Here is an 18885-nt window from a genome sequence, read left to right as displayed (position 1 = left end):
GCCATGCAGGAACACTCAATCAAAGCACTCCTGACAGATGGCCATCCAGGCTCTGTTTACAAACCTCGAAAAGGAGACTGGACCACTCTCTGAGACAACGTGTTCCACCGTTGAACAGCTCTTACCATCAGGAAGTTCTTCCTAATTTTTTTTTTTGCAAGGATATCATGGGGGACCTTGTCAAAGCCTTACTGAAATCAAGTAACACTACATCCATAGAATTCCCATCTACCAAGCTTGTGACTTTCAAAAAAGGAGAGTACATTCGTCCTTCAACATTTGCTGGGGTTAGGGGCACAGGACTCTCGTAAATGTGGAAAAATTGCAAATAACAAAAACACGTTTTTACCCGACAGAACACTCTCTAGGAATCTCTAGCTTCTCCAGTACAACTCTGTGGTCAATATCTGCCAGACATGGACTGTAGAATTGCACCAGAGCAGCTACCGGTGCCTACTAGAGCGTTCTCTCTAGGAATCTCTATGTTCTTTAGTGGTACCTTTGGTTAAAGTTGACCATAGAGGTATGCTGGAGGACCCAGATATTTCTAGAGTACATATTAATAAAATATGTGACTAATCAAGTCCGTAAAAGCCAAAGCTGCAAATGTGGAGGGATGAGTATAGTCTGGCATAAGTTATTTTTGAGCAAGTCATGTTTTCATGACAATTCATGACAATGTAATCATGACAATTCTTTCTAAGTGCTTCCAGACCCTCTAATGATCTGCTCTAGAATCTTTCCTGGTACTGATGTCAGGCTGACTGGGTTGCAATTATTGGGTCCTATTTTTTCCTTTTATGATGATGGGGACATCATTTGACCTCTTCGTTTGATGTAACCTCTCCTGTTCTCCAGGAAATCTGAAAGATTATTGATGTGGTTCTGAGATTCCTTTTGCCAGTTGTTTCACCTCTTGAGTGTAGTTCATCAGGCCCTGAGAGAGATTTGAATTTGTTTAGAGTAGCCAGGTGTTTCTGTGTTTCCTCTTTACCTATTCTGTGCTGCATTTCCTCTACTGTATCATTTGCTCCCAGGTTGAGCACTGTTCCCTTTTCAGGGAAGACCAAAGCAAAGAATGTGTTGAGTAGTTCTGCCATTTCTTTTGTTTCCTATTAGCAGTTTGCCATCTTCTCCATGCAGCAGCTCCCGCATTTCCTTGTTCTTCGTTTTGCTGCAGACATAACCAAAAAAGCCCTTTTTATTATTTTTAATCTTTTTAGGAAGCCTGAGCTCATTCTATGCTTTAGCTTTTCTGACTTTCTCCCTATATGAGCCGGCTATTTGTTTGAATTCTTTGGTTATTTCCCGTTTTTTCCATTTCTAATACATGTTGAAAGTTCTTTAGACGTCCATCTTTGTTTCTCTGGACACAGCCCATTTTTCCTCCTCGTTGGAACTGTTTGAAGTTGTGCCTTCAGTATCTTACCTTTAGGAAACTCCCATCTCCCACAAACTCCCTTCTCTATTTGCATTTCTGATCACAGGATCACACACAGTATTTTCCTAACTTCACTGAAATCAGCTTTCTTAAAGTCTAGAATCCATGTCAGACTACACTTGACTTCCCCTTGCCACTGTATAACAAACTCCAGGAGAACATGGTCACTCCCATCTAAGGATCCTGCCATTTCCACCTCATTAACCAGTTCATCACTGTTGGTTAGGATCAGATCTAAAATAGCTGATCCCTTAGTTGCCTCTTCCATCTTCTGGACAATTCCAGTCAATTTACACATGATAGTCTGTGAAACTGATACAATATTTATGCTGTACATATAATATAGGTTTCATTACTTCCACCACTGAAGGTAGCAGTCATTTAGATGTTTTTGATCACTGCATATTCAGTTCTTCAAACTATTTCATTTCTTTGCAGATGGTTAAGGAAGAAGAGGCGGGAGAGACGAGAACAGCAACTAGCTGCAAAAGAGCGATCAAAGCAGCTTAGGCAAGAAGCAAGAAGAGCAAAACAAATAGAGAATATTCTCTGTTCAATTTCTGAACCAAAATCTCTTCGCTTCACAGACCAATACAGCTGAGGCTTAGAGACATCAGGAGTCCTTCATGCTACCTTGTAAAGTTTGAGTGGCTGCCTTTGTAAGCAGCTTCTCTTCTGGTATGTTTCATAGTCTTTCAATAATGGCTTAATTTTCTCTGTCTTATTAATCTTTCTCCTCTTTTAAACTTGGAATAATTTGCTATTTGTGGCAACTGCAGTGTATATGTATATTGTTTTTAAAATAATTTTTAAGATCAGTTTTCTCTTGAGTCAGCATTATGTGTGAAGACTACTCTTAAACCAAGACACAGCTGGGGCCATGATGCTAGTATGTGGCACTAATAACTTGCCTTACCAGCACCTCCAGGACACTTCATGTGCTGCTTCAGTGTTCTGTCCCAATGTGTATTTGCTTCATCCTTTTTCCACAATAAAGCAAGGGACTGAAGACTGCAAGAACTATCCATGGAATTCTGAGTATTTATACCATTTAGCAAGACGTATTTTCTTCTCATTTTGAAGTAGTTACTGTGTATAATTTGATTTTTTTCACCTGACTTCAGAACCAATGGAGGCACAGACTGTAAAATTGAAATTAAAGAGCTAAAGTAACACAGTGGTGAAAGTAGTCTTAACAACAAAAAAAGAGAGAGATAAAGAGAGAGAGAGATGGTGAACTACAGTAGAGGCTGCTACTTTTAACATATCCTTGTATTTTGTGTATATATGTATCACTTAAGGAACAGATGGTATCTGCCTTCAAACTATTTTTTTTCCCTTCAGGAAAGGCACTTACTCGGGTGCTTAAGTTTACTGAAAGCCCAACAGTAAATTGTCAGGGGTGGAGACTGATATAATTTGACAGTAATTCCTTATGTCTGTTAGGTTCACAGCCATGTACACAAGGAGCACTTTTAAGATGCACATGGACACTTTGTTATTACAGTATAATTCTTCAAGAACAGACTACTTAGCACACATTTGTTTCTAACCCAAATTATTTAGTAAAGGCTTTTCAAGCATATCAGCTCTGGAATAGTCACAGAATACATGTACTGAAAGTATGCAGCCAACATTTATTGTAAAGTGACTTTTGGGGGGGAGGGGGAGGGAATAGGCATATGTCTATCCATACATAACATTAAACATTAATTCGGGTTCTCAAACCCCACCCCATCTTCTGATACTTGATATATTTCAGTGTGATAATAAAAAGATTAGAAATATGATTATCCTTGAAACAGACATAGATAGGAAGCTTTTCCTTTGAACTGACAGCAGGCTACCCATTTTTGAAGTTGAAGATAAGTGAGCAGAGGAACTCTGTAAGGTCCATACTTTAGAGGTATTGGGGAACAGCAGTCCAGGAAGATTAAGTAGCACCAGTGGAAAATATCCATATTAAAGGTCCCCAAGACACATATGCAAGAGCTGTTAAAGTCTGTTCTGTAGATGTTAATAACCTATTGAGAATCAACTTTGCAATAGTCAGTGACAGATAATTTGTTGCTATTCTTTGGCTTTAATTTTATATGAACATTGAATGAATGCTAAAACTGCTTTCACAATCATTCAAGATTGCTAAGAAAACTTTATCAAAATAAGCACTCTGAGCTCTTTTCAGAGTAAATATTTGCACCTGCCCATGTAACAGCACTGGAAATATACTGAAAACAAAACAAACAAAACCCTTAAGCACTGAACCTACCATCATTTCTTAATTAAAATAAATACTTCAGGTGATAGAACTAAGTATCTGAACTTCTTAAAGAAAATAAAATCCACACGAGTTTCCCGTAATACTCTTTTCCTTAAAGGAAAAAAATACATTTTCTATATGAGCTCCATTTAAGGGCTTAAAGTATTTTTATTTTGATAGTAGAACTCTTAAAAAGGTTCAAAAGCTGCCAAGAGAGGGAAATGTGTGACTTTCCAGATGTTGAACTACAATTCTCATCATGCCTCATCAGTGGCTGTGTTGGTTAGGGCTGATAAGAACTGCAGTCCTATAGTATCTGGAGAGACACACATTTCCCTGCTGTATGACAAATATTTCTAATACAGTAAGCTCAGCCCAAAACCTTAGAAGAGCTAATATAGATCACCCAGAAAGCAAACCCCTTTAGAAAGAACATCTCTATTAGGCAGAGAATAAATTTTAAAGAGCTAGCAGTTCTCCCTGACAGTGATTACAGCAGTTGAAAGTTATATTCTCGTATCTCGTGTATGGATGAAATCGTCCAATCTTTTTCTTTGGGGAAAGGAAAGAGGAAGCTGAAGGCTCAGCAAAAGGAAGTTCAGATGAAGCTTCTGTGCAGCTGCCAGGATCCAGCATTCTTAATACCTGGAAGAAAATGATCATAAAAATGAAAGGCTTGGAACAGTACATTTTATATAACAATGAGAGTTGCCTCAATTCTTGTCATTAAAATTACCTTACTTGTAAAAGCAGTAGAGGAGGGATGATACAGGAACAGTGATTGTATCTTTGATACTCCACTGAGCTGGGGGAGAGGTGCTGAAGTGGCAATGATAGGTGGGACAATTTTAGTAATTAAGAGTTCACTGTCAGTACAACTGTATCACATAGACCTACTGTCCCAACAGGTGCAGCAAACGTTTGTATCTTGCTATGCTGCCTTAACAGACTATGGAATAAATCTTTCAAAAGTCATGAAATGTAACAGATAATATTGAGAAAAAGAACATTCTTAATCTGAAAAAGTTAGTTGAAAGTTGAACATGGCCACTATCTAAAAGAAAATTAGTTTGGAGTAACGGAAGAGGAAGCTGTATTTTGAGTGATTAAAAGCCTCTTAAAAGAATGGAGGATGTGGATAAGGAGGGAAATGCACCTCTTTAGAAATTGCAGCCACACAGTTGTTACAAGATTGCATCTCTCATCATCCTTGACCATTTGCTGTGTTGGCTTTGCTCATGGGAACTAGAATGCAACATCTGAAAAGATTGCTTTTTTAGGCTATTATACTACATCCCCTTTTCCATGGCCAGACCAATCATCCCATCTTTTGGTAAACAGATATTCCTTGTAAACTTGGATTTCATAAGTTTATGAATATTCATTTTTATTTTAGAGGTCAATGTGCTCATTAACTTGGAATTACTTATAGTCCAATAACAAGGAACTAGTTTATATTTCCGGAAGGTAAACTTGAAACAAAAGAATGGTAAAACGTACTGCTACAACTAAGCATATTTACCATTTCAGCCATTTTCTCAGCAGGGGTGTTGCAGAATTCTGTTGGAGAAGAGCTCTTTTTTGGACTGTTAGTGTTATCACTGTTTCCAAGAAGGTGTGAAGTCACAGCTTTAGCAAGTTTATGATTTACAGCTGCTAGCTCTGCTGTACTACGAGGCTGTGCACTAGGATAGTAAGTTTGTTGTCTTCCCCACTGGAGAGAAACCAGCAGCTCTTCCAGCAACCTGTATAGGAAAAGAAGAATTGATCTAGACCACATTGAGAAGACTTAGGGGCTGAACACACTGGCCAAAAGGTTTGTGTTTCCCCCAAATTGGCATCCTGGCTGATCTGGTAGTTCTGGCCTGACCCTGGCCCAAAAGGCCTTTAGCATGGTCTAAAAAGATGGGCTATTAGTGGCAGAGTTCTATGAAACTCCACTGTGACAGCTGGCAGACCACACAACTGCATGCTCCCTTTCTTGCTGTTGTGGTGTTCCCTCCAAAGGTTCCACTCATGGCTTATGACATTGGAAGGAAGCACCTGGCCATGTGGGTGAAGCTAGGTACCTTGTTTCTGCTCTTTACAACCTGTGGCAGGAGTCTTCAGAGAGAATGAGACAGAGGGAGCAGGTATGGGACGTGGTGCCGGATGCTGGCCCAGGGGTGGAAACAGGGCAGAAGAGTGGGTGGGATACCTTGGGGTTGACCCGTGGTATCTTGCCCATGGGTATAGGCTCTTAGTCACAGAGATGGCAAGGTGACAGTGCTATAGAGGATGTAGGGAGATGGAACATGGTGACCAGCAGCCAGGTGTAGTAATTACAGATTACAGTGTGCCTACTGATGAAAGAGAGCATTGTGTTCTCTGACCAAAATATGGGATAAGGAATATGTCATGAAAGTCTGTGGCCCATGGAGCACTTGATTAAAAGGGAAGTGATAGCAAGATGACCAGTTAGGTTAGAAGAATCTCAAGCCAACCATGGATATTTCCAAGTAGACCCATGTACTTGGGGAATGGAAGTGGTGACAAAATTATCCCTTTGTATATCTAGTCTCAATCTAGATAAAGTAACTAGGATCAAAATCCCAATCAATTAAGCCTCTTACTAAATTTTAAAGGCCCATCAATCCACATGGAATAAGGTTTTCATTATTCAGACAACTGATAATTAAACACCAAATACAAAGACATGAAATGTTCACCAGGTAGATAGGTAACAATCAAATAATATGGCAGAATAAATCATTCCACAAAAACTTACCATTGCACAATAATTTAAAAACTAACAGCAATATTGTAGCCAACACATCTTGTGGTACCATAGAAATTGAAAGTTTTATTGTGGTAAAAGCTTTCCTTGATGATCACTTCAGATGCATTAAGTGCTGTCTTCACTTAGTAAACATTTACACTCTTTCCATCCCACATACCTACACACAAAAAATGTTCTCTAGCTCTCAGACTAAATGCCATTGAATTAGTATAATGTGATGATTCAGCACAGGAATCAAATATATACAGGCATAATGATAATACAGAACATCAGTGACAGGTAATAGTAACTGTAGAGGGAGAGAAAAGGATTATGTTGGATCCAGATTAAGGCTACAGTCCTAAAGAGGCACTTTTCTTATGACAGAGCTTCAGACATTTCCAGAGTATGGCTGAGCTATGTGGCTAGAACAAAACCAATAATGGAACCAATGGTCCCTAGGATGATACGAACACTCTTAAATTTGCTATGGATCATTCCCATTGAATCAATGGGATTTTAGTCAGGATTAATTTTTCACATTGATTTTAGTGCAGTATTGTCATCTGTGATTAACTTGATCTGTATTAAATCCAGTATATTGTTTTAAGGCCCCAGTGAATAAAATAAAGCTTCCTGATACAGTCCAATTTTATGCCAAAATCATCCCACTGAATTTCCTTTATTGAAAAATTACACATTTCAGGTAAGCAACAGAATGGCCTAGGAGACTGAAGTGCTGTACCTGTTTTATAGTGTTACTGTTGTTGTTGTTTTTTATGTCAGATATGCATTCATTTACTGTGTTTCATAGAGACAGGCTAGGATGAAAATGATCTGTTACTATTGTGTTAAATCTCCACTGTATTTGTCTTGTATTTACTTATGTAACCTTGTGCATTTCAGTCATTCAGTTCCACTATTTCAAGTGCTTTTAAAATATCCACTTATGTGTGTTTGCTGAACACTGAATGACTCTAATTCATGAAAGCTTATGCAACACTAAACCTCTGAGGGAATACAAAAATCTATGGTATTTTTTCCTCCAAAGATTTAACAATTCGTGGATGATAAAGGAGATTGACAATGTAGATCTTTCCTCCACAACTGTCATTATTTGAAAATAAAACACATGTTCATACTTTTGAGCAGCAATCATTTCTTGACGAAACTGGTCACGTTCACTTAACAGATCCAGAATGGCACTTTGTGCATCTCTAGCTTGACGCTGCAGAACTGCTCGGGAGTTAGTCAGCTCATCTGTCATGACCCTGTAGAAGAAAGTACAGATTTGTCTTAGCCGTGTAAAATAGATCTACTACTCAGTATACTAGTTCATAAGTTTATTAGTTGCTAACTTGCTGTTTACTGTATATATTCATGTATACGTCTAGACATTTAAGTCAAAAATAGACCCAAAAAAACCCTGAGTCAGCTTATCTACAGGTCAATGTAAGTACTGTACTTTAACTCGCATAAAAATAGAAACCATCCCCTGGTGAAACTAAAGAGTATAATCTGTCCTGGAAGGACTGACCCGCCTCTACTCTTTTATCTCTCCATCCTTCAGTGTGAATACAAACAGTTACGCCTCCTGCAATGTTGTAAGTTCATTGGATCATTTTCCTTTGCTTCATCCTTTAGATCCTTTATTACATGACCCTAAATCTTACTCTCAATTTATCCACACGTCATATAAAAATCTATGATTTTGGCCCCAAAACCTGCCTTCAAGTTAAGGTTGACTTACAGTCAAATATATACAGTATTCTTTCTAGACATACCTTAGAGTTATTGTGATCATTTGATATTTAGATTCTAAAAATTAAATGTTTTCCATTTTAGATGATATACTTTGATCCTATGTTTATTGCATTATCATGCCATATACAGCGCGTCTGCGTTACACGCGGGTGTGTCATACGCGGCTTCCAGAATATGCTGGAAGCCGTGCCGGAAAAACTCCTTGCACCCCAGAAGAAGTAATGGGACTTGCACCTGTGGTGCACCACATGCACGAGCCCCATTACTTCTAATGGGGCTCGAGCATATGCATTTTTCCCCTTACATGGGGGTGGGTGGATTTGGAACAGATCCCCACGTAAGGGAAGGGCGCGCTGCATATATCTTTCCTTCCTGGAATAGATGGAAAGCAACTTCATGAAATTGTCATTTTATACTCACAGTATCTCTCATGAAGTAGGTTACATTGAGATACAGTGATCTGGGTACAGTCACTAAGTGGTTTCTTTGTTGAATCACTGTAATTTGAACCAGTCACTCGGGTCTAAGGTACCTTATCCACTTCATTACGTGAATTTTCCCATTGTGGAAATGTTATTAAAGCAAGTGGGCTTTCATAAAGATATTACCAAAATAATAATTAAAAAAAAAACCAAGTGGACTTATCTTCCAATTTAAACAAATCAGCAATGTGTGGAGTAGGCATTTTGGTCAACTCCTTCAGGAACTTGGGGGTCGGCTCCCATTTAAATTTGTGATGATGCTATTGATCAACTGAACTGGCAGAAAAACTCTGTTGCAAACCTAGCTTCAGGTCACCTCTACTCTTTAAGATTGCACATTGATACAGGGGACAACAGGGAAGACTGACAGGTTCAGAGGTTAAAAGAACACTAGTGACTGCTGTTTGATTGACAGTTCTGATTTAAGGGAAATTTTAAAAACAAAATCTATTTCTTTACTGGTCACTATTTTTATATTATGGAGAGGCACAACCTTTTATGAAGACATCCTTTTAAAGGTTTTATTGCTCCTTAATACCTGCTTGCCAAGAATTTGCTGCGCCAGACATCACACTGTATAGACATCCGCTCCAACTGTTCAGACAGCTGAGATACATTCCGCCCCAGAGCCTCATTTTCAAGGATCAGCTGGTTTTTTTCACGCGCCATACGCTCAAAGTGATACTGCAGGTCATCTCCCACTGAAGCCACAAGTAACTTCTTCAATTCCCGATTGACCTAAGACAAGACAGTTGTTTAAGTATTGAAACCACAAAATCTACTGACAAGCAACTGTCTAATACTACACTTATCCCGTATTACGAAAGATGGTGAGTCACCCTATGGGAAAAATTTATAGGACACAGAATAAATGCCTGTGCATTCTGAAATTAGCTGCTATTGTTTCTAAGCAAACTTGCTAATATAATTCTAGTATGACTGCAGAATTAATCAGTATTCACTTGGGCAGAATAGGCCAGAGAATAGTGAAAATGAAGTTTACAGCTTCATTGTTTGAAATCAGTAGCTTTTGACCCCATTTTTTGTTGTCTTCAAAAGTCACAGCCAGTTTAATCTGCTTGTTGCTCTCTTCATACCTATAGTATGTTTTGGCCACTCTGAAAAATGGATGTCTCCATAGTATTGAAAGATCTTGCTCATACCTATATGGTCCCTGTATTAGTCCCCCATAAGAAAACAAAAAAACAAAAAACAAAGCTCCAGAGAAGTATGGAGAAGGAGAATCTGCTTCTTTGCTGCTACATGACTGCTACTGACTGTTTAAAATGGACATGGATCTCCTGAGTTATATCTAGTTCGGACATAAATGCAGTGTGCATTTGTAAGCCACCTGGATCTTTTTACTCTTAACAAAGTGTTTTTTTCATAGGGGATAGGAGAAATAAAAAGACATAGCGATAGCTAGTAGCATATTTGTCACAATAGCCACAAGTACACAAAGAATGAGAAGCAAATCTTACTAACATGGAAGAAGGTATGCCAACAACTTGTATAAAATGTATACAGTGGGCCCTCCACATTTACTGGGGTTAGGGATGCAGTACCCCTATGAAAGTGGGGAAAAACACCTGAGAGAACACCTCTAGGAATCAAGTCCTCCAGCACAACTCAGTGGTCAATATCCACAAGATGTTGACTATAGCATTGCACTGGAGGACCTACAAATGCCTAGAAAAGTATTATCTCTAGGTCCTCCAGCACAGAGTTTGGTGGATGCTGGCCATAGATGACCTAGAGATTCCTAGAGAGAATGTATTAATTGAATCTGTGAATACTCAAATCTGCAAAAGTAAAAACTGCAAATGTGGAGGGCTGACTGTATTCTCTCATTCTATGTACTAAGTGTTAACAATCAAAATTACTTTAACAGAATCAAGCCTATTAAAGTCGTTATCCCAGCCTATCATCATTCCTTTGATATATTAAACAATGGACACAACAACTGCAAGCATATATTTATGCGAATTTACATCTGACTAGGGTTAGATATGAATTTCACATGTATTTAAAGCATTCTTAACCAGTGTACCAACACATATACTTGCAATATCTACATTCTAGCATAAATGGAGCCAGGGTACAATTGCTTATAGACAGAGTAATGCATGGAGTAAGAATCTAATAAAGAAAACACTGCATGTGTGCTGAAGAAAACACTGATGTGTGTATGTGTGCTAAGTATAGCTCTTTTAACCGTACTGAACTTTTGTCAACCCATTTATTTTGCATTAAATACGCATGTCTCTTGGAACAGTGTGACCCAATGACTTAGGTTATAATTCTAAAATCAGTTACTAGGCACTGAGCTCACTGCATACAACTGAATAAAGGCCTGCACTGAGAAACAGAATAAATCATGGACTTGGAATGGATGTGTTTTTTTTTTTTTTTTTTGCATTTTTCCATGGTTACTGTCAGAATACAGTTTTTCAAGGTACAGCAACTCTCCAGTATAAAAGGCTGAACCATCTCCATTGCTGTTATTGTTTTTATCCAGAAAAAAACCATGAATGGCTGCTACTACCTGCTCCACTCCAGCCGAATACAGTAATCTTTAGAGAGGAAAATACATAATTGATCCATCCCACTTCTTGAAATCCTACCTCTGTTTGTACATGGAGCTGATTGGAAAGGCCTTCCTTATCTTGTAGCAGTCTTCTCTCTGAGTTCTTAAGCTTCCCGATTTCACTTTTTAGCTCTAACATCTCTTTCTTAGTATCTGAAATTCCATCTGATAGGGTGAGGATTTCTTTGGGATGTCCTGCAGACTTGGATGCCTTTGCATTTTTTTTAGGAATCACATGGCTTATAGCAGTTTTGGGAACCACTATTCGTACAGCTTCAATCTCCACTGCCTTTTCACCATAGATCTTCCCCAGCTGAAGAACTCCAGGACTTAGCGAAGGAGGAGTTTTCTTATGTGGGCTTCTGTGGGCATGGCTGGTTGTGGTGTGGACAACTTCCACAGATTTTGGCGGTTGCTCCATTTCCATGCCATCACCAGGTCCACGGACCCGTGAGGTAGCATATTCAGCTGAAGGTTGGAGGTAAAGGTTAACACAAAAATATATTGAAATGAAAAAAGATGTCACTGAGTTGCATTCAAAGCTTCCTTCTCCATAGAAATAAACTTTTGGAAGCTATCCATTATGTTCACTAAAAAAAGAAGGTATGTATAACTGCAGTTTGCACTGGAAATACAGCTACATTAGGGATATGAATCAGAAGGAAATGCCTAAATGTTGAATTAGAGGTACTGCTTGACCAATAATAATAACAGCCAAATTAATGGTTGATATTAAAAATATTTATAGTAGAATACTCATTACAACCAGTAAACTTATACACGAACAGCTACAACTCATTGCATAAGCAACATCCAGCCTCCCTCACAAAAATGCCTGGTCCACAACAGCTTACCCCAGCCTAGTGCCTTCCAGATATTATGGATATTTATTCATTTATTTATTTTATATAAGCCATCTTTCTTTTGGAATGGGACCCAAGGCTGCTCATAGATAAAATTTATTTAAAACTTAACTAAATTTTAAAAACAAAATTACATTAAAATACAAAAGTTAAATAACATAACTAGAACACCTCCCCCCCCAATAGAAAACCCTCCCTGCCAATGATTATATATTAAAAGCCTGCTTGAACAAAAATGTATTTGCCTGCCAGTAAAATGAAAGCATGGAGGGGTCCAGCCAAGCCTCCCATAGAAGGGCATTCCAGAGGGTGGGAACAGCCACCCTCTACCATGGAAACTGTAGCTCATCACAGCTGGAGGGCACCAAACAGGGAGGCCGGTTCAGAATACATCCTATTATTACATCTTTTGACCAGCACACGGGTAACAACACCTTTTACAAATATATGCAGAATGTCTCTCAGAACTACATGTATATATGAAGAAAGATTAATACTTACTGCTTTGTGCTTTCTGTAGTTCAGACATTTTGTTGATGAAGCTGCACACAATACCTTGAAAAAAGAAACTGCATTAAAATCAATGACATGTTATAGCGGCTAGTAATAGTAATAAAATTTATTCGGTCTTTGACCAGTATAAATAGCAGCTAGTTTTTCTGAACAGTGTACAGAGCATGTTGTGCATAATTTATGATGCTACACTGATCTTACTCTACAAGGGAGATTTTACCCATGCATGCAGCCACCCACACATGTAATTGATGAGGATGCAGATTAACATCAGTGTTCATCTAGAATCTAGCTGAAGTGCCTGGGTGCATATGTGCACATGTATGTGCCTTCAAGTTGCCTGTCAACTTATGGTGATGCCATGAATCTCATAGGGTTTTCTTAAGGAATGCTCAGAGATGATGTTGCCAATTCCTTACTCTGAAATATAGCCTACTGCACTTGGTAGTCATTGGTGGCTCCCATCCAAGTACTAACCAGGGTTGACCCTGGTCCAAGATCAGATGGGATCTGGTGCCTTTGAGGTATTTAGGCTGCCTGGATGCATACACTAGCATATAAGTACATTCAGGGATGCTAGCAGGTAGGTTATTTTAAACTTTTCACATTTCAAAATTTATACACTCAAATACATTTATAACATCTTCACTCAACCCACAGATCACTGAATATTCCACAGTGCAACAAAAGCAAGTTAAACAAGATATTAAGAGCATAAGTAGGAACTACTTTATTCCACCGAGTTAATTGCTGGTCACACTGTACTGTAGTTATAGTTTTATTGATACTAAGAATGAGATTATTTCCTCCAAATGCTTTGAAACTTAATTATTGTTGCACAAATATTAGCCAAATAGGGCAATGTTCAAAATTGAAAACTTAGGCCTGGTACAGATGGGCAGGAAGGGACGGCGCCCCTTTCTGCCCTGGATCGTTGCCGCGCCAAACCACACAGGCACGCCAATGATCTGCCCCAAAAAGGAGCTGCAAAAAGCAGCTCCTTCCCACACCAAGGTGCCAAGGTGTCATTAGCGCCCTGGAGTGGCACGGTGATGTCTTTTGTGTGTCGTCCCATTTGGACTCGGCACACAAGACATGTAATTGAGGTGTGTGGCGTGTGGTCGTGCGCCTGCCCAAAATGACGCCGGGAGAGCGTATAGTGTGTGAATGCTCCATGCTCCCTGGCCCTAATTTTGGCCCCAACTAAAAAGGCAAATCTCATGCTCTCAGCCTCAGGGGAAGGCAATGGCAAACTTCCTCTGAACAATCTTGCCAAGAAAACCCTATGAAAGCTTTGCCTTAGAGTCGCCAGAAGTCAGAAATGACTTGAAGGTACACACCAACAACAACCAATAATAAACAAACCTCATAATCAGGGCAAGTCACCAAAGAGGCCCACTCTCCAGTTTACCTCATTTTTGAAAATTGGGTCACTCATGAGAGATCCTCCAATGAAGATCTTAAAACTAGCAAATTCATACTGGAGGACACATTTCAAGTACTGTTTGCTAAAAATTTAGACCTTTAAACATTAAAAACCCAAGAAAGATGTACTCAGGAATGGATCCACTCAAGAGCCATGCTTCTACCCTGCAGTAACATTCCAGGAGGAAACCAGTATTGATATGGAATGCTGCAGAAAGATTCTACAAGGTTGCATTCCCCATCTCTTTCACTAGAGATCTAAGAAGGTATCCATATTCACTGCCCAAATGGTTTGAGATGGTTCCCCCCAAGTATCTGAAGCCTAGCAAATACCACCTGGTTGAGCATCCTGTCTAAAAAAAGAGGAAATTTGTGACTAGGTGGGAGCAGATTTCTGTCATATTGGTATCATGATTGTCCCAGTCATCTTCAAAGGAGCAGTTATGAGAGTGGCAGTCACAAAAAACGTTGAAAGGATTTTCTTTCCTATAAGCCTGTGTAGGGAACACACAGTCCTCAAAGTGTTGCTGGACTTCAACTTCTATCAGCTCCAGCCAGGACAGTCAGTAGTGAAGGAAGTGCAGGGTAATACCATTTTGATATGACCCCTGGATAAGTCATGGGTAAAACTTAGGGGCACGTAACAAAGGACCTAGAGAGGATGAAGCAAAGGAAAACAATGCCCAAGAACTAGCAAAATTCCAGCAGGCATAACTGTTGTCTTCACCCTAAAAGCTGGATGGATGAGAGAGTAGAGGGGGATCATTGCGTCCAGGGCAGATCGAACTCTTGCCTTTCACCAGGGGATAGTTTCTTTTAAGTAAGAGTTAAGATCAGGGTGACTAGATCTCCTAATTTGCAAAGAGGACAAGGCACCAAATGTTGGGCATTCATGAAAAATCTGGGAGATTACAAACTGAAAACTACCAACACTCATATAAATGTAAATTCCTGCTTCTTAGTCCTGCTCAAAAATGGAGGACATTGTGGCATTCTTCCTGGACAGAAGGCTGAATTGGAGGATAGGTCCTGGAAAAGGAGGATGTCTGGTCACAACTGAGCTAAAAACACTCATAGGAACAGGGATGTAGCCATGATTTTAGGAAGGGGGGGGGGTCCAGACTAAGTGCCACCATTATAATGGGGCTTGGGTGTGGCGGCACAGCAGCACGCACCATTCATTTTTCTAATGGAAGGGGGGTCCGGACCCCAAGACCCCCCTGATAGGAATGTAAGTTTTTAGATATGAATATGTAATCTTTTTAACTTTTTGAAATTGTATTATTATTATTATTATTATGTTTGTTCATATCACACTTTCCTCCCAGTACAGAGACTGAAGGCAGCTAACAAATTTAAAACAGTCTAAGTTAAAACAGTATAAAACATTTAAAATACAAAGTTTAAACAACAACTAAACAATTCAAACAGACCAAAACATTACATTATTAAAATGTAAAACTCTTTAAAAAACAAAAACAATACTGGAAAGTCAGTATACATCTGGAAAATTCAATATGCGAAGGCCTGGCATATTGTTTTTCAAACTTCGTATTTTCAGTGCTTTGAACTGTTTTAACCTGGACTGTTTCAAATTCTGTTAGCCGCCTTGAGTCCCTCTTGGGATATAAATCAATCAATCAATAATCCATGCTTCTTAGTCCTGCTCAAAATGGAGGATAGTTTTAAGTTCCTCCTGGAAAGAAGGCTGAAATGGAGGACATGTCCTGGAAAAGGGGGATGTCTGGGCTAATGAGATAAAAACCTCATAGAAATGTAAATTCTTGCTTTTTAGTTCTGCTCAAAATGGAGGACAGTTAAATTTCTCCCGGAAAGAAGGCTGAAATGGAGGAAAGATCCTGGAAAAGGAGGACATATGGCCACAACAACTCAGCTAGAAAGACTCATAGAAATGCAAATCCATGCTTCTTAGTCCTGCTCAAAAGTGGAGGCCCTTTTTGAATTCCCCTGGACAGAGGGCTAAATGTAGGGCATGTCCTGGAAAAGGAGGGTGCCTTGGGTCGCTCTCTTTAAGGCACAGCACCTACATTGACTCACGGATAAGTCGACCTGGGGTTTTTTTGGGGGGGTCAACATTTCTAGACTTATACATGAGTCCATTTTCTCAGCACGAATAGAGCCGTATCCTTTGCTGCCGCAGGGCCATTCTCTCGGCAGCTCCCCCCGAAAAGCCCCACTTACCTGGGCCCCCTCTTCCTTCACTCGTCCCTCCTTCGGCTCCAGTCCATCCCTCCTGGGCCTGCCTTCTTCTCCATTGAGCAATAACTTCCGATCTAGCTGCTTCAGGGCAGCAGAGACACACAAAGAGGCACCGACTTCTGGGCTGCGTTTCGTCCTTTTCTTCTCACAGGGTTAAAGAGCTGGAAGGGACCTCAAGGGCTTTAATGCTTCTGGGAAGGAAGGCAGGATAAAACCATTCACTACCAATATAACTATTTACGTTATAAAAGCGTAAAACATAGTAACTACCAATATAACTAACTCAGTCTATAAAGCCTAGTACGGTCTAGTGCTTGGAGCAACCAGCATTCCCTGGCATTGGTTGAGAAAATGCTATGGGTTACACACACACACACACTATAAGCTGTAAATATGTATGTATGTGTACACACAAACACATACACATAGCTTAAAATGTGTGTCTCTCTGTGTGTAGTGACATATATATATATATATATAGCTTAAATATGTATATATAAATGTATATATAATGACATCTATTTGTGTGTGTGTCATTATATATAAATATATTTGAGGCTATAAATATATTTATATTTACATATATTTATAGAAGTCATTATATATATATTTTAAGCGATATATATTTATATATTTATGGAAGTCATTATACACACATACACCTATAGCTATATATACATACACACACACACACACACATATTTTAAGCTATATATATATGTTATGCTATAGACACACATACATATTTTGAGCTATAAAATATATATTTATAGAAGTCACTACATACACACACATATATATTAAGCTACACACACATATACATATGTATAGAAGTCATGATATATACATGCACATATTTTAAGCAATATATATATATATATGCCTCTCTCTCTCTCTATAGATATATATATATACACACACACACACACACACACATATATTCTGAGTTATAAATATGCATATATATATATATATATATAGAGAGAGAGAGAGAGAGGGGGGGGGGAGTCATTACACACACAGATTTTAATATGATACACACACACAGGCTAAACTGTTCGAAGTCTGCAGTGTGTGGATACATTTTTAGTGTGCTTTCAAAGTTGTTATCAATTTATGGCAACCTTTCTTGTTGCTGGAACCCGGAAGTTGCTCTCCGCGACAGTGGCGGACAATCTCTCCTTTTTCCTATCTCTAAGGTGCCGACCAACCCAACAGTGATGACGTCTCCCCTCCTCGCGCCAGGATTGGAATTTCCGGCGTAGCAGCCTTCCAATGAGAAGCAGAGGCGGGTCCTTTACTCTCTCCTAAAGATTGTGGAGAGCGACAGCACTCTCAGCCAATAGGAAACAGGAAGGGCGTTCCATTGGAAACAAAAAAACCCGGATGTTGAGGCTCATGCGCCGTTCGAAGAAGAAGAAGAAAGGGGCGTGGCTTGGGTTGCTAAGGAGCGGCTTGGGTTTGGTTTGGCAGTTTAGTTGCGGCGGCGCGTTCAGTCGGACGGTTTTGTCGGCCGCGGTTTGGGCGAGAGCGGCGGCTGCGCCTGCGCAATGGTGAGTGGGGCGCGCGCCCAACGGAAAAGACCTACTACTCAAAAGAAATGGCAGCACTCTTTGCCCATAGAGAATCACCGGAGAACAGTTGCCCCTTTATGGGTCCCTTTCAGCGTGTATTCTCAATGGGCAAGTCTCCTCCAATGATTCCCTATGGGCAAGTGTTCCCTATGTTTCCCTATGGGAGTGCAGTATTCTCCAATGATTATTCCCTATGGGCAAGTGTTCCCTATGTTTCCCTATGGGAGTGCAGTGTTCTCCAATGATTATTCCCTATGGGCAAGTGTTCCCTATGTTTCCCTATGGGAGTGCAGTGTTCTCCAATGATTATTCCCTATGGGCAAGTGTTCCCTATGTTTCCCTATGGGAGTGCAGTATTCTCCAATGATTATTCCCTATGGGCAAGTGTTCCCTATGTTTCCCTATGGGAGTGCAGTATTCTCCAATGATTATTCCCTATGGGCAAGTGTTCCCTATGTTTCCCTATGGGAGTGCAGTATTCTCCAATGATTATTCCCTATGGGCAAGTGTTCCCTATGTTTCCCTATGGGAGTGCAGTATTCTCCAATGATTATTCCCTATGGGCGATCATGGTCTTCCTGTGGGCAGCTGCTGTCATTTGTCTTTCTGTGGGTTTCTTTTTCTGTAAGATTGCCCTAGAGAGAGCCAGGGGAGGTTTGGCTGTTGGGGCCAGGGTTCGGATCCTTGGGCGAGTCACGCTCTCTCAGCCTCAGAGGATGGCAAGACGCCTCTCAAGACACTGGCCAAGAAAACCCCACAATAGGGCTGCCTTTGTTGCTGTTGTTGCTGTTGTTAGCTGCCTTGTAGTCAGCTTCAACTCGTGGCGGATGAGAGGTTTTCCATCCCGGCTGCGCTCTGCCTCGATGCTGAGGCCCTGGAGGCTCAGGCCCCCTCTGTCTACTTCCCTCCATCTTCTCTCGCTAATGATGTGGCCCAAGTATGGCAGCCTCCGTTATGCGCCTGAGGAAGTGGACTGAAGCCTGCGGAAGCTCATGCTG

General features: G+C 40.0%; 3 protein-coding genes across 8 annotated transcripts in view; 2 read left to right on the top strand and 1 right to left on the bottom strand.

Annotated features, from left to right (window-relative positions):
- The window catches only part of CCDC181 (coiled-coil domain containing 181), a 35321-nt gene extending 27721 nt beyond the window's left edge, over positions 1–7600 (top strand). For all 6 annotated transcript variants that reach the window (XM_089512433.1, XM_089512432.1, XM_089512430.1 and 3 more), the window contains exon 6: positions 1880–7600. In XM_089512433.1, the coding sequence (XP_089368559.1) occupies positions 1880–2042 (163 nt within the window). In that variant the 3' untranslated portion in view covers positions 2043–7600. The remainder of the gene's footprint in view (positions 1–1879) is intronic.
- BLZF1 (basic leucine zipper nuclear factor 1) lies at positions 3059–17548 on the bottom strand. Its single transcript, XM_089512435.1, has 8 exons — positions 17438–17548; positions 16296–16504; positions 12657–12710; positions 11330–11760; positions 9244–9443; positions 7602–7730; positions 5224–5446; positions 3059–4346 (listed from the first exon to the last, which is right to left on the bottom strand). The coding sequence occupies exons 3-8, from the start codon at positions 12682–12684 to the stop codon at positions 4161–4163; spliced, it is 1197 nt and encodes a 398-aa protein (XP_089368561.1). The 5' UTR covers positions 12685–12710; positions 16296–16504; positions 17438–17548; the 3' UTR covers positions 3059–4160.
- NME7 (NME/NM23 family member 7) overlaps positions 12527–18885 on the top strand; it is a 112356-nt gene continuing 105997 nt past the window's right edge. Inside the window, exon 1 of the mRNA XM_089512436.1 lies at positions 12527–12579. The gene's annotated coding sequence lies outside the window, so the exon portion shown is untranslated. The remainder of the gene's footprint in view (positions 12580–18885) is intronic.

The sequence above is a fragment of the Sceloporus occidentalis genome, unplaced genomic scaffold, assembly GCF_023333645.1.
Source record: "Sceloporus occidentalis isolate IW3139 unplaced genomic scaffold, rSceOcc1.0.p SCAF_2, whole genome shotgun sequence".
NCBI lineage: Eukaryota > Metazoa > Chordata > Lepidosauria > Squamata > Phrynosomatidae > Sceloporus > Sceloporus occidentalis.
This window is presented reverse-complemented; position numbering and strand designations above follow the sequence as displayed.

Excerpts from the sequence above, each read along its gene's own strand:
- BLZF1 (XM_089512435.1), bottom strand. The coding sequence starts at position 12,684 with ATGTCTGAACTACAGAAAGCACAAAGCA. Across the intron at positions 11,761-12,656 it reads ACTACAGAAAGCACAAAGCA|CTGAATATGCTACCTCACGG; the intron begins GTAAGTATTAAT and ends TCCAACCTTCAG. Across the intron at positions 7,731-9,243 it reads AGCAAATTCTTGGCAAGCAG|GGTCATGACAGATGAGCTGA; the intron begins GTATTAAGGAGC and ends TTTCTTCTACAG.